This window comes from Lolium perenne, chromosome 3 (assembly GCF_019359855.2).
Source record: "Lolium perenne isolate Kyuss_39 chromosome 3, Kyuss_2.0, whole genome shotgun sequence".
NCBI classification, from domain to species: domain Eukaryota; kingdom Viridiplantae; phylum Streptophyta; class Magnoliopsida; order Poales; family Poaceae; genus Lolium; species Lolium perenne.
Genome location: NC_067246.2, coordinates 287129510 through 287143088, shown reverse-complemented (window position 1 = coordinate 287143088; position 13579 = coordinate 287129510). Strand labels below are relative to the sequence as shown.

The 13579-nt window shown below is 43.6% G+C and overlaps 1 protein-coding gene across 2 annotated transcripts; it reads left to right on the top strand.

The window, feature by feature from the left end:
• Positions 1–5169: 5169 nt before the first annotated feature.
• Positions 5170–13132, top strand: LOC127344193 (uncharacterized). Of its 2 annotated transcripts, none has more exons than XM_051370415.2 (12): positions 5170–5491; positions 5683–5871; positions 5961–6080; positions 6178–6332; positions 7487–7813; positions 7913–8049; positions 8251–8368; positions 8455–8547; positions 8648–8725; positions 8816–8903; positions 10868–10933; positions 12827–13132. In XM_051370415.2, exons 1-12 carry the CDS (start codon positions 5236–5238, stop codon positions 12853–12855), a joined length of 1656 nt encoding a protein of 551 aa, XP_051226375.1. In that variant the 5' UTR covers positions 5170–5235; the 3' UTR covers positions 12856–13132. The 2 variants fall into 2 exon arrangements, with proteins under 2 accessions (XP_051226375.1, XP_071683098.1); XM_071826997.1 differs by having other exon boundaries at positions 5172–5590.
• The last annotated feature ends 447 nt before the right edge of the window (positions 13133–13579 follow it).

The following is a 13579-nucleotide window of genomic DNA, read 5'->3' as shown; positions in this document are numbered from 1 at the left end:
CAAACACACAAAACACGGGGTTTAGACTTTGCTCTTTCAACAGCACGTTGTGCAAGAAGCTTTTTAATGTTACTTGCATCAGTAGTAGCATTACATTTATCAATAAAATCATCATCAAGTTCCACATAATCTTCATCAAGATCATCACTAGAGTGTTCAACAGACTCAGGTGAATTAACAGGTGTAACAGTATTTTCAATTTGTCTAGACCTGGCAATTGTAGCATCTAGAAAAGAACCTAATGAACCATTATCATCAAGAAAAATAGAAGCATCATCAAGATTATAAGAGGAATTTTCAGATTCAGCAGAAGTACCAGCATGTGAAGCTTGTGGTGGTGAAACAAGTTGACTTATCACAGATGGTGAATCAAGGGCAGCAGAGGTACTCAGAGTTGCACCTTTTCTTGTAGTGGATGGTAATATGGCGACTTTAGCATCGCCGAGGTTTACCCATGATGGAGGATTTGCAGCGAACAATATCAATTCAGGTGAACTTGTAAATAAAGCTATGCTCCCCGGCAACGGCGCCAGAAAATAGTCTTGATGACCCACAAGTATAGGGGATCGCAACAGTCTTCGAGGGAAGTAAAACCCAATTTATTGATTCGACACAAGGGGAGCCAAACAATATTTGTAAGCCTTAACAGCGGAGTTGTCAATTCAGCTGCACCTGGAAACAGACTTGCTCGCAAGAATTTATCAGTAGCAACAGTTTTATAGCAGTAGCAGTAGTGAAATATAAGCAGCAGTGTAATAAAGACAGCAGTAGTGATTATAGTAAACAACAGGATTAAAATACTGTAGGCATAGGGATGGATGAACGGGCGCTGCATGGATAAGATAACTCATGTAATAATCAAGACAAGGCATTTGCAGATAATAATAATACAGTATCCAAGTACTAAATAACCATAGGCATGTGTTCCGTATATAGTCATACGTGCTCGCAATGAGAAACTTGCACAACATCTTTTGTCCTACCAGCCGGTGGCAGCTGGGCCTCTAGGGAAACTACTGGTAATTAAGGTACTCCTTTTAATAGAGTACCAGAGCAAAACATTAACACTCCGTGAACACATGTGATCCTCATATCACAGCCTTCCCCTCCGGTTGTCCCAATTTCTATCACTTTGGGGCCTCGGGTTCCGGACAACAATATGTGTATACAACTTGCAGGTAAGATCATAAAACAATGAATATCATCATGAATCAATAACATGTTCAGATCTGAAATCATGGCACTCGGGCCCTAGTGTCAAGCATTAAGCATAACAAGTTGCAACAATATCATAAAAGTACCAACAACGGATACTAGGCACCATGCCCTAACAATCTTATGGCTATTATATGAACAATCTCATCCAATCCCTACCATCCCCTTCAGCCTACAGCGAGGGATTTACTCACACATGGATGGGGGAAACATGGATGGTCGATGGAGAGGCGTCGGTGGTGATGATGGCGATGATCTCCTCCAATTCCCCGTCCCGGCAGGGTGCCAGAACGGAGTTTCTGATCCCGAAAGTAGAGTTTTCGATGGCGGCGGAGTTCTGGATGTCTTCTGGCAAATTGGTCGAACCCCCCGTGCGTTTTTAGGTCAAGGGCTTTAAGTAGTCCAGAGGGAAGCGTCAGGGGCTGGCCGAGGCGGCGTCACCATAGGGCGGCGCGGCCCAGGGGCCCACCGCGCCGCCATATGGTGTGCGCACCTCGTGGCCCCCCTCCGTCTCGTCTTCTGGCTCCGTAAGTCTTCTCTGAAAATAGGCCCATTGCAATTATTTCCGGGGATTTTCCTGAAAGTTGATTTTCTGCACAAAAATAAGACACCAGGGCAATTCTGCTGAAAACAGCGTTAGTCCGTGTTAGTAGTATCCAAAATACACATATTAGAGGCAAAACAATAGCAAAAGTGTTCGGGAAAGTAGATACGTTTTGGACGTATCAGGCGGCAGCAGCGTCAACATCCGCGAACCAGCGCGGCAACAACATAGGCGCGCCGGCGACGCCCTCCTCGTTCCGAAGCCGGAGGTGAAGGATGAGCAGGACGACGAGGAAGCCGCGAAGGCCACTCGGATGGCGGAGTACGAGCGGCGGCAGCGCCTCATCGCTAGCAGCGACGACCCCGAGGACTTCCCAGGGTTGCACACGGTGTTTATGGCGTCGTTGAACGACAAGGACGCCTGGAGGGGCAACCTCGACGCGGCGATAACCCTATCTATCCGCAACGCTGGGATGCCTCTCGTCGACCTCACCAATGACGGCGAAGCTGGGCCCAACGGCGCGGTGAAGGACGAGTACGTCGACGAGCCCGACGAGCGCGGCAAGCAGTACATCGTCGTTGACGACATGTACAACTTCCACCAGTACTACGACTCTTCTGGCCCCCGCAAGTACTACTAGATTAGGGTTTTGGTTTAAATTTCATCGAATTTCGTTCGAATCTATGTGATATATAGCAAGTTTGAATAAATTCAATTGTTTTCGATTAAATGTTGAAAATCTCAAATTCTGTTTTGGGGGACGTGTTTTGGGGGACGCGGCTGGGGAGCGACATCCTCCAAACGCGGCACGAAGAAAATGCGTCCCCCAAACGCTAAATCCGGCGTTGTTTGGGAGACGCTTTGGGGGATGCGACTGGAAACCACCGGTACCTTCCGAATAGGCGCCGGCACTATGGGGAGCGCCGACACTGTATCCTCTATTTGGAGATATTGTTTCCACACCAGCACCCCAAACCGACGATCCCGATAGGATTTTTTAGACAAACTAAACATATTTTTGTACTTTTATTTTTCATGTCATTCAGGATCGAGAAATGAATAATGTTTTAGCAGAGCGAATCCAAGTTCACTTCGCGAGCAGTAAAACATTATTCATTTGTCGATCCCGGATGACATATGAAATCGGCTTGAGCTCTAGCCTAGTGGTCGCCCAGCTCTATGGAGAGGTGCAACTACAAAATTGTGCTAAATTCTTGTAGAATTTATGTATATAGTCCAAGACCATGTTTGAAAATATCGTGCATCTACTATGATGGGGTTTTCTTTCTTGATTTATGTCATTTTGCTTGTGTCGATGTGAAATTACAAATCCCCTATTATATTTAAGAGGTGTTTTCCAGCAAGCCTGAAATGAATTATGATATGGGATATTTTTCTTTCTATTTAGCTTAGTAAGTTTTTGGGAAGAGAGAATTAGATTATACCTACATATATACAATGAAGTCATTTATCTTTTCTTTGAAAACTCAAGATAAGTGGATAATATTCATGTGCCATCAAATTCTTATTTTATATATGTTCTATTCTCAGAAAACAATGGCCACGTGGTCCCGCAACAACGTGCGAGAAATCATCTAGTTTCACTAGTCTTGATAAACAATAAACATTTGCTGCTCTCTTTTGGCAGCGTCTCCAAACCGTCCCCCAAACGGCGTCGGATCGAGCGTTTGGAGGACGTGTTTTGTTCCTGCCGTGCTTAGGGGACGTCGCTCCCCAGCCGCGTCCCCCAAACGCTCACCCCAAATAAATGTTAATGCACGAAAATAAAGATTTTCATTCAAATTTGATTATATATGAGAAAGTTTGAATGAAAACGGCCAGGTTTCATCTAAATCCTAGCATACTAACCGCCCGGCGGTACGGTCGACGGCCCTGCCCTATTGTCGCCTCCCCTCCGCCGCAGCTCTTGCTGCGCGTGCCGCCTCTCCATGCTTAGGGCGGTGAGCAGACGCCACTGCTCCAGCAGCGCGTCGTCGCCTGCCCTCCCCTGCTGCGCCGCCTGGAGGGAGAGCTCGATGGCGCGGCGAATTTGCGCCTCTTCGCGGGCACGGTCGTCGTCCTGGAGCTTCTTCTCCGACTCGAAGGACTCAACGAGCGCTCGTTGCTGATCCACTGCCTCGTCCGGGTGCGGCCCATCGTCGTCGGACCACTCGAAGTTGTCGTCCTCCTGCTCCGCCTCGTCTTCCTCCTCCTCCTCCTCCTCCATTTGCGCCTCCAGTTGCGCCGCCAATGCATCCGCCCGCCCCCCAGGCCGCTCTGTTGCCTCCAGCGCCGCCTCCCGCATCTGACGCTCCTCCGCCGCCTGCTGCTGCTAACGCTCCACCGCCTCCCGCCGCCGACGCTCGATCTCCTCCCGCCATTCACGGTACTGGAGCTCCCGCTCCATGCGCTGGCGCTGCCGCTCCGCACAGCACCGCTCGGCCATCTCCTCCGTCCGGCGCCGCCGCGCCTCTTCCGCTGTGGCAGCGTCGAACGCCGCAATGGTGTCCGCCAGCGCCGCCTCCTTCCACGCCGCGTTCTCCTCAGCTTCGGGGTCTCCCGCTGCTGATGCGCCCGCCGCCGCCTCACGCTGCTGACACCCCCGTTGCTCGATTGCCTCCCGCCGATGCTGCCGCTCTGCACGCCAACGCTCCGCCCAGTGCCGCCGCGACTCTTCCTCCACGGCAGCGTCGATGTCGAACTGCGGTGCTTCCGGTGGTGGAGGTGGTGGTGGAGATGGCGGTGGAGGGAACTGGCCGGCGCCGGGCGGTTCATCATTGCGGAGTGGTGTTCGAGCGATGAGGGCTGTGCTTGCGGCGGAGAAAGGGATGCCGGCGGCTGTGGTGGCTGCCATGGAACGCAGAGTTACCTGATGATGGGCCATGGTCCATCAAATTGCGGCGTGCTGCTCAGGCCGACTAGGTCGGGGGTGTTGTATGCCGACCTGGTCAACACGGACCAGGCGCCGCACACCCCCTAGGTAGGTTGTTTGGCCGGCCAAACATTCCTCCACCTTTTATTTTACTTTTTTTTTTTGCATTTTCGTTTTGTTCTATTTTTCTTTTGCATTTTCAAAAGCTGATTCTTTTTAGATCCGATTTTTTAAATCCGGAATTTTAAATTTTAGTTTTTTCTGAAATCTAAATAATTTCAAAATTTGAACATTTACGAACTTGAACATTTTTTGAGATTGAACATTTTTCCATTTTTTTCGAAATTTGATCTTTTTTCGAATTTGAATATTTTTTGAATATGAACATGTTTAAAATACAAACAATTTTAAATTTGAATATTTTTCAAATTTGAACACTTTTCCAATTTAAACATTTTTTCAGATTTGAACATATTTTAATTTAAACTATTTTTTGAATTGAAAATTTTCGAATTTACCAACACACGTCGTCGCCCTCTGTTACTCGGTTCTCCTCCTCCGGCGCCGCTCCCCTCAGCCCCCAAACCCTAGTCCAGCTGAAAAGATGGGCAGAGGACATCGCCGGCAGGCGGCAATGAGGAGAGGCCCCTTGACAGAAGAGGGGGAGGCGGGGACGCACTCCCGAGCGCCGGGGGCGGCAAAGAAGAGAGACTCCTTGCCAGAGGCGGCAGAGAAGAGAGACTCCTTGCCAGAGCCAGAGGCGGATGCGTCATCTGGGACCGATACGGAGAGCGAGGCAACGAAGATGGATGTCTATCGGGCTGCCCAACTTGCCCGTCCAGAGATGAGAGGAGTTGGAGGTAATTTTTGCCCTCCCCGACCTATTTTTTCGCCGGGGGAGAAGATGGATGTCTATCGGCCTGCCCAACTTGCCCGTCCAGAGATGAGAGGAGTTGGAGGCAATTTTTTACGTCCCCTCCAACAACCTATTTTCCTCATAGATTGTTGCATACTGGATGTTAACTTGTTCTTGGTGCACGATTTTCTTTAGATGACCCGGACGAGTCCGTGACACAAACACATGGATCGAGATCGACCGAGGCAGTTGAGGAGGATGAGTTTACACCAAAATCTCCAATCAGCATGCCCTACATCCCCGACGAGCTAAATGATCCGACTGCCTATCCAGCGATATTCGCCTCCTTCAAGGAGGCCCAAGTTAAACACACAGCGAAATTAGGTAAACCCCTACCCCAATCCCTCTACTCTTCTCAGGTTTTCAACCTCCCATTGTGCGTGCTTACTTAGTTATTTGTTCATTCTCTCTAGGTCGTCGGCTCCGTCTCTTGCCCAAGTTGGCACATTCATGCCATCTTCCGATCAGTGAATCAGCCAAAGAGGGGGTGCTTCATGCTGCTAAATCTATCATCAGGCTCTCATCTTCTGTTGGTGCGTATCTTGTAGCGTCCTGCTTGCTCTGAGTAATATTTGCAGATGGGGAGCTAGCGCTGACCAATTGTTGTGATTTTCTGATTAATATTTGCAGACGGGAAGCCACTGGCCAACTGCTGTGGTTTGTTGATTAAATGGGACCCGGAGAGCAAGACAGGGACCGTTTTGACGACCGCACATCTGATTCGCTCAAAGCATCCCACGGAAAACCACTGGGAAGGCAGAGACGAGTACAATATTAAAGCTAACGTGAGTTTCTGTCGTAACACTCACTTGTCCATTTGTTTCCTTCATTTAATCACCCGCTCATGGCAGTACTTTAAACTGATTAATTAATCAACCGTGGTACTGAATAAGGTGATCTATTCAGCGTAAGTTCTTGTTTTGGATTGTTGAAATTCATTCATGTTTAAGTAGTCTTTGAACCATAGGTCATTTCACCTTGCCCCCCAACTTGGGAGGATGGCTAAGAGGAGACAGATAAAATAATAAGTTGTACTATAGTCTTTGAACCATAGGTCATTTCACCTTGCCCCCCAACATGTGACTGATTTCTTCTTTTGTCTTGCATTACACTGAGGTACTTAACAAATCCAAATGGGAAGTGCAATAGTTCTGAATCACATGTTGCCCAGTGCATTACACCCACGTCATTAGTTGTAGTCAATGTATAGAAGTTAAAGCCCCAATATTTTTGTGTATTTATTGTGAGTTGATGCCCTCCAACTGCTTGTTGTTATGCTTATGACAACTGAAGCTATTTTTTCCCAATATAGTTATTTACTCGATTTAGCTGCTTGTTGCATCTTGCATGTGAACGGGAATTGTAAGAAAAGTTGTATGTCCATTCCGCTGAAGTAACGACTTGTTGCTGCTTTGATATGCTGCTTGTTGCATCTTGGTCTGAGAAAGCACAAGCCGTGTTCGATTTTCGGTCCGAGAGAGATCTAGACCTCGGTTCTGACTTCACTTTTCCCCTTCGAAGGAGTGTGATTCTGTTTCATTCTTGGTCAAGTGATGCAGGTTAAAATGAATTTTGCTTCTGGCCATTAGGTCCCCTGGTACCGAATGATAAGCTGTCATTGCTGTTGGAGACAGTAGTAAATTTGAATCCGGATTGTATTGGCCCAAGTCAGGCTATGTCTGGAGTTCTTGTCCAAATAGAATATCTCTTATCTAATAATCCTACTTAGACGTGAGGTCATAGCTGCATGTATATAAATATGTGTATACGCCCTGTAAAATTAGTGCCAGAGAAAGAAGTAAAACAAGGAAACAACACACACACGTTATGTCAGTCTTGCGTGCAGGAAGTATGTGTTAGCTACTAAATATTTGTCATGCCTCGGTTGCTAAACTCAAATGGTAGTGTAGTGTCATAATATTTGCAGCTGCCATTTCAGGTTATTGTTCACTTGCTGGATGGCACCACTGCAGATGGCCACTACCTCTACCACCAGGAGCATTATGATCTTGCCTTTTTTAGGGTTAGAGTGGATAAACCGGATTTGCCCTCTTTCAGTGGCAGTGTGCATTGTGGCCAAGACGTTTTCAGGCTTGGAAGAGATGACCACATGAATTTAAGGATAACCCATGGCAGGGTGGAACATCAGAATCCAAGAAGTAATCAGAGGCATCACTACATGTACTTTATCCATCAAAAAGATGATTCTCTTTCCCATCCAAAAAATGACTGTTACCTTCCCAATAAAAAAAATGACGATTATCTGGTACGTAGTGCTACTTTATTCTAACTCTATGGGTTGCAATTCAATGCTGCTATTTTGTTGTTTTGAGTTGTAACTAGTCAAATATTTGTCATGTTGTAGTGTGATGACGATGGATGGTCCATCATTGATTTGGATGGGAAGGTCGTTGGACTGGTTAACAAGCACCTTAGGCTTAAGAAGTCTTTGATACCTTCTTGTATCTTGGATAAATGCGTGGACTTGTGGTGTGAGTTTCGGTACGACTTTCACCCTAGTGCTGTTAAAGCTAATACAGTTTTTTTTCCTGCTTGTCATTTGGGTTGATAAACACAATTGACTTGATTAATGATTGTTCCCATGCATGTCCTGTACATTTCCACCTTGATTAAGGATTCTTCTGTATACCATATTTATATGTTTTGTTTTTTGTGTTATAATAATGATTATGTTTGGTAAAGGTGCATCCCTCGGCTCCATCTAGGGATGAAATTTTCTTCCATCAAGCTTCTTGATCCAACGCATATTGACAAGATGTGGCGCATGTATAAAATTAAGGACGGCCTTATTGTTCAAGAGGTATGCAGTTGTTCACTGTTATTTAGTATTGCTAGAACTGTTCCTGATATGCATATTATGGAGTAATCATGGTAATTGAACATTAGGTGTCAAAAGAATCGCATGCTGAGAAACTTGGAATCTGTCTCGGTGATATTATTGAACGTTTTAATGGAGAATCCATATCTACTACAGTTGAGGTAGGTGCATAGTGTATATAAATGAGTTTCAAATAAAATGAAATGAGAGTATATATTAATGTTACACATTATGCACTTAACTTTTGTATTTTTTTTTCAGTTGGAAAACATGTTGCTGGGCAGATGCAGGGATCATTTAGATCAAGGGAATCGCTTGAATGAGAAAATAAATGTTTCAGTAAGTTACTTTTAAGTTTTAACTTTTACCCATGATTTACTTGATTAATGCTGATCATAGCACTAACGAATAATATTGTTAACTTTACAGATTCAAGTATTTCACACGGAGGAACGTCTCCGAAGAAACATAAATTTGATTGTAGATGTATCAGAGGGTGGAGAGGTCGTTAAAAGAAGTAAACATCTCCCCTTTTAACATTGTATAGTCAATTCTTATTGTGAATCTGAAGTTATCACATTTACTGCTTCTGTAAATTTGGTATGTTTTAAATGAAACTTGAAGGTTATATCCATTATCCAGTGGACTCGTCAATTATATTCATGCAGGGACTGCATACTGTATTTCCGCTGTTCATTTAGTAGTGGATCATTCAGACTAGTAAAAGCATGTTCAATTCGATTCCATGTCCAGAGTACAAGCAAGCATCACATACTTTGCTGCCACCGTTTATTTGGACGACCATTAATTCAGACTAGAACAGGGACTCTCAATTCTTTCTCTGTCTGAATTGTAAGCATACATTACATAGCATATTCCCCTTCCCCAGCATCAGCTCGTTATCTCAGGTCCAAATCTGAGAAAACTTGTACTCCGTAGGTTATTTTCCACATGATCTGAGTTTTTATCTGTGTCAGCTTCATCCGGTAACATGTAATTGTAAGCATACATTACATAGCATATACATACATGTTGAATGGAGGCAAAATTGGTTGCATATGTATTTTAGATGGATTATTGAAACTTAATCATGTCACTAGAAGAATAACAATTGATTGCTGTGCATATGCTCTTTTGATACACAAAACATTGCCGGTCAAATTTCAAACTCACAATACATACTATTTCCTACTGAATCTCTGAAACTCAAATACTTATTATTAAAACGATGTAGATGACCTCTATTTATTTTAATATGTTTTCTCTAATTTGGTTTCCAACCGAACAAATAAAATACGAGGGACTATATATTTAAATAGAGTAGATTCCAATTTACTTATTTTGCAGCAATTCATCTTGCTTCCCTAGTTAGTGACAATTGTGTCAAAGTTTACCCCCTTTAACCATGCGTCGTGTTCTGTTAGGTAGGGGAACGGCCGGGCTATGTGTTGTGCCGCAATGCAGGTATCTCGGCAACACACATGGCCAGTACTTGTTAGATATTAATCCAAGCTTCTAGCATCCGAGTTGTATGAGCTTTGTTGCTACTAAAATATCATGTGCTAGTTTAATAGGTTGAGTCTGTCTTGGAGATGGACTTCAAGTATTTGGCTTAGTTAGCCGAAGTCTTATTATTATGCATGGCCTGGCTATGTGTGCTAGTGTGTATGTATACATATGCCATGCGATTTGAGTTATTGAATAAAACTGTCAAGGCATGATATGTGTTTTGGCAATCAATCTGCAACGTCTTATATCTCTACGTGCTAGCTAGTAGAATCAGTCTACTTCCTACATGAGCTATCCCCCAACTTTGGCATTATGATTGAGTGATAGACAATTGGCAAAGATTCTGTGATGATAGAAAATTGGATCTACATTGTTGCAAGAGGGCCGGCCAGACATTATTTGGTGCTATATATATATTCTTGTGGTTTAAGAGCTGTGAGCTTGATGTGATAAGCTGGTAGTTTTGTACCTAAAGTTGGGCTCATTTTCTATTATTAATCGCTAAAAACTGTTGGATAAACTTGATATTGATACCATCATCACTTGTTTATGCATATGCATGCATGCACTCAAGGTCTAGTCCTCTCTTACTCCAAATTTCGATGATGCTGCAAAATTCTTAAGGAGATGTCATGGGCCTCTTCTCCTGTTGATGAAGTTTTTCTATTTTCATATTATATCTAGGATTGTAAAAATATTTTTTGTAAACAATATTGATATAAATAATCATTTCCATGTACTTATGTGTTCATTGTAATATTTCATTGGCTATATTGATTAATGTTTAGATTTTTATAGTACGGGGCCTCAATTTTTTTTGCCACCCCCTAACTCTTACTTCTTTTGTGACTCGTGTCGTACTTTATTTTATTAGATTATAGATGGGGCTGGCGTTTCACTTTGTTCTTCTCAAACGTGCATATAAGTAAAGTAATAGCATTCATCTTCATAGAGATGTTTTTATTTGTGTAGGGACATACCCCATCAGTGCTATAGAAGGGACGTCTTCTTCAGGGCAATCTAGCCAAAATGTGGCAGGTAAGTAAACGTAAACGTAAACCTGCACGTGCAATGCACACATCTACTAATATATAGAAAAATGTAGTACATTACAAACACTAAAATTCAAATTGTTAGATGTTATGAAACAACATGGCTCTTGGGTCCAGTCACAAAAATAAATTTGACATGTTTCCGTAATTTATTCTCTAGCTATTTCTTCGAACATACATTTTCATTGAGTTGCCTTGGCCATACAAATGATCCTTTGCTACCAAGACCAAAACGTACTTGGGAGAGTTATTTTACTTGAATGCATCTACTGAAAAGGTACGCCTGTACAAAACTAAATGTTTGCCCCTTCCATCAGTCTCTAGTCAGATCTATTTTTTTCTTAACCTGCAAAAGAAAAGATTTATTTTTCTTAACACAACTGATGCGAGTGATGTCTCATGTACTCCGTAACAATTTTTGAAGGGAATAATGTAAGTCCGGACACATCTCTCCTTTTATTGAACCATTGCACCCATAAGCACAGATGGCGAGCAGCAAAAGTTTTGCACATTGACATGGCCTTAATGTCATATGAAGTAACATGAGAGAAAGAAATATAATATGCACACAAACATGCCAAAATCATTCTAAATTTGCACTATCTGAACTGAAACTTACAAGCATCAAAACGAAACGGACCATACCACATTGTTTTAGCATTGTCAAGCAATCATGAGCGGTATAAACATGCATTCCACCACTTCAGCAAGAAAAAATAGAAATCACAAAACATTATGTAGTATCCCCCCTGGCCCTGAGGCTAGTCCTCTCTCGAACAACTCATAGTAAACCTCGATGGTTATCTTCCTCACTTTGCTGTTCACGTTGCAAGTCATAGAATGCCCCTCACTTGGACACATGTCCAGAACCATCGAATAAATACATGCTGCATTTCAGTCAGCTCGGCCATGGCATCCCCGCCATGGTTTTGAAGGCGTTAAAGTGTCTTAGAGCAGTTTGGGGGCACTCCAACGCCTAAGCTACGCCTAGGCGCCTAAAGCGGTCGATTTTCCAAGGCATCCACCACACCGGCCCTGTTCATACAGGAAGCCCCAAAGGAGGCCATTTTGCCAATTTGCGCACCACCTCACAGCCGGCCCACATGGACCCATCAATTATGTGCCACAGTGACCTGCTTGGGCTGTTAGTAGTAGATGAAAAAGATTAACCGAGTTGTGTGACTTTGGGCGGGATTTCTTGAGTCGATTGGGGTCTGAGGAAACAGGGTGCAGATTTGGGGCAGGACGTGTGCGGGGAGTCTGCTATGGTAGACCATTTATTCTGAGCCATTTGAATGTTGTGATATAGGCTCTTGGATTTTATTAGGTGGATTAGATCCAACCACACACCTTGTGCTCTAGTGAAGGAAAAACATCCCAAAGACACTTTTGATACCCCATGAATGAAATGCAATCAAGAGGCTCTTCTGCATTCCATTCCACCATTGTCTACTTCGCAATCCACCACTATCTAGATTTGCTATAATCTTCAGGCTGATGTATTACCCAATGTTTCAAATGGACTTGTGAAGTGGAGAGCTGTATCCTACATGTGAGCTTTGTTGCTTAATCCTTGATATTTTCAGGAGTCTAGATTGTACAATGAATGACCACCTAAATAAGTACTTGTATATTGCGTAGGAGTTTGAATCTGTATCTTCTACATTTTCTCCTTAGATCACATTTCCTTCTGCGTTTAACGCAAATGGAATGATGTCCTCATGTTCCTTAGTCAAATCGATAAACTATTTCTGTGTTCTTGGTGTTTTATGCTCAGTTTCTGCATACAAATTAAAGTTGCACGCATTTGGACGCATGTTCAACTTCGCCTTGTTGATTTGTAAGTTTTGTTATAATATGAGAACCCTGTTTCGTACAGACAGTTTGACTCCTGTTTCTTGGCAATGACGGCCAGGGTCCCAACTCCCAAGATAGGCGAAGGGCGTTGGGTACTTCTGAAAGTGAGTCCAACAAAATTGATTTGAGAACTGAGACCGAGGTGATTCAGCTGTGATGCCCTCGGGAGTATCGTCAGCATCTCAGAAGTGAACCAATAATGTTATGTTGCCACAGTTTGTTAGTTTAGCCGTGCCTAATCACATTCCATTGTAGATGCCATGTAATTGATGAGCAACTTCATTTGTACGGTTTAAGTCTATTTGATACGGTGCTTGCTCTTATGAAACCAATCTATTTTCCCGCGATGTTTTTCCCCTTTTTAAGCCAGAGATGTTTCTGCTTGCTTTCAGATAAAGGTAGTGCAAGAAGAGCATTAAGGATAAATAGCCCACGTATACAAACAGTCAGATTCGAACGCACAAGTTGCAGAGAAAATGCAACTTGAAAATAAAATTTTGCTCTAGTACTGTCTCCCTAGTCCCTACTCCCTAGTGCTCTTCAGCCTTGCAAGGCAACTGTACCTAGCGCATTGTAGAAATAGAAAAGAACACATAAATAAGATGCCGCAAGATTCACTGTCTGGATAGTACTTCTGGGAGCTATTCCATGCAACGGTGCTTACAAACAGACACATGCAGGTGCAGTGCAGCCCAGTTCGGTTCGCAGTGCCAGTTACGCCATACTGTGAAAGTGTGAGACACGCTCTGTTTATGTGTCCTAGATTTAGCGATAT

Bases quoted from the DNA above. Each gene is read 5' to 3' on its own strand.
- LOC127344193 (XM_071826997.1), top strand. From the start codon at position 5,236: ATGGGCAGAGGACATCGCCGGCAGGCGGCAATGAGGAGAGGCCCCTTG. The intron at 6,081-6,177 runs GTGCGTATCTTG...TAATATTTGCAG, and splicing joins CAGGCTCTCATCTTCTGTTG to ACGGGAAGCCACTGGCCAAC. The intron at 8,904-10,867 runs GTAAACATCTCC...TTATTTGTGTAG, and splicing joins TGGAGAGGTCGTTAAAAGAA to GGACATACCCCATCAGTGCT.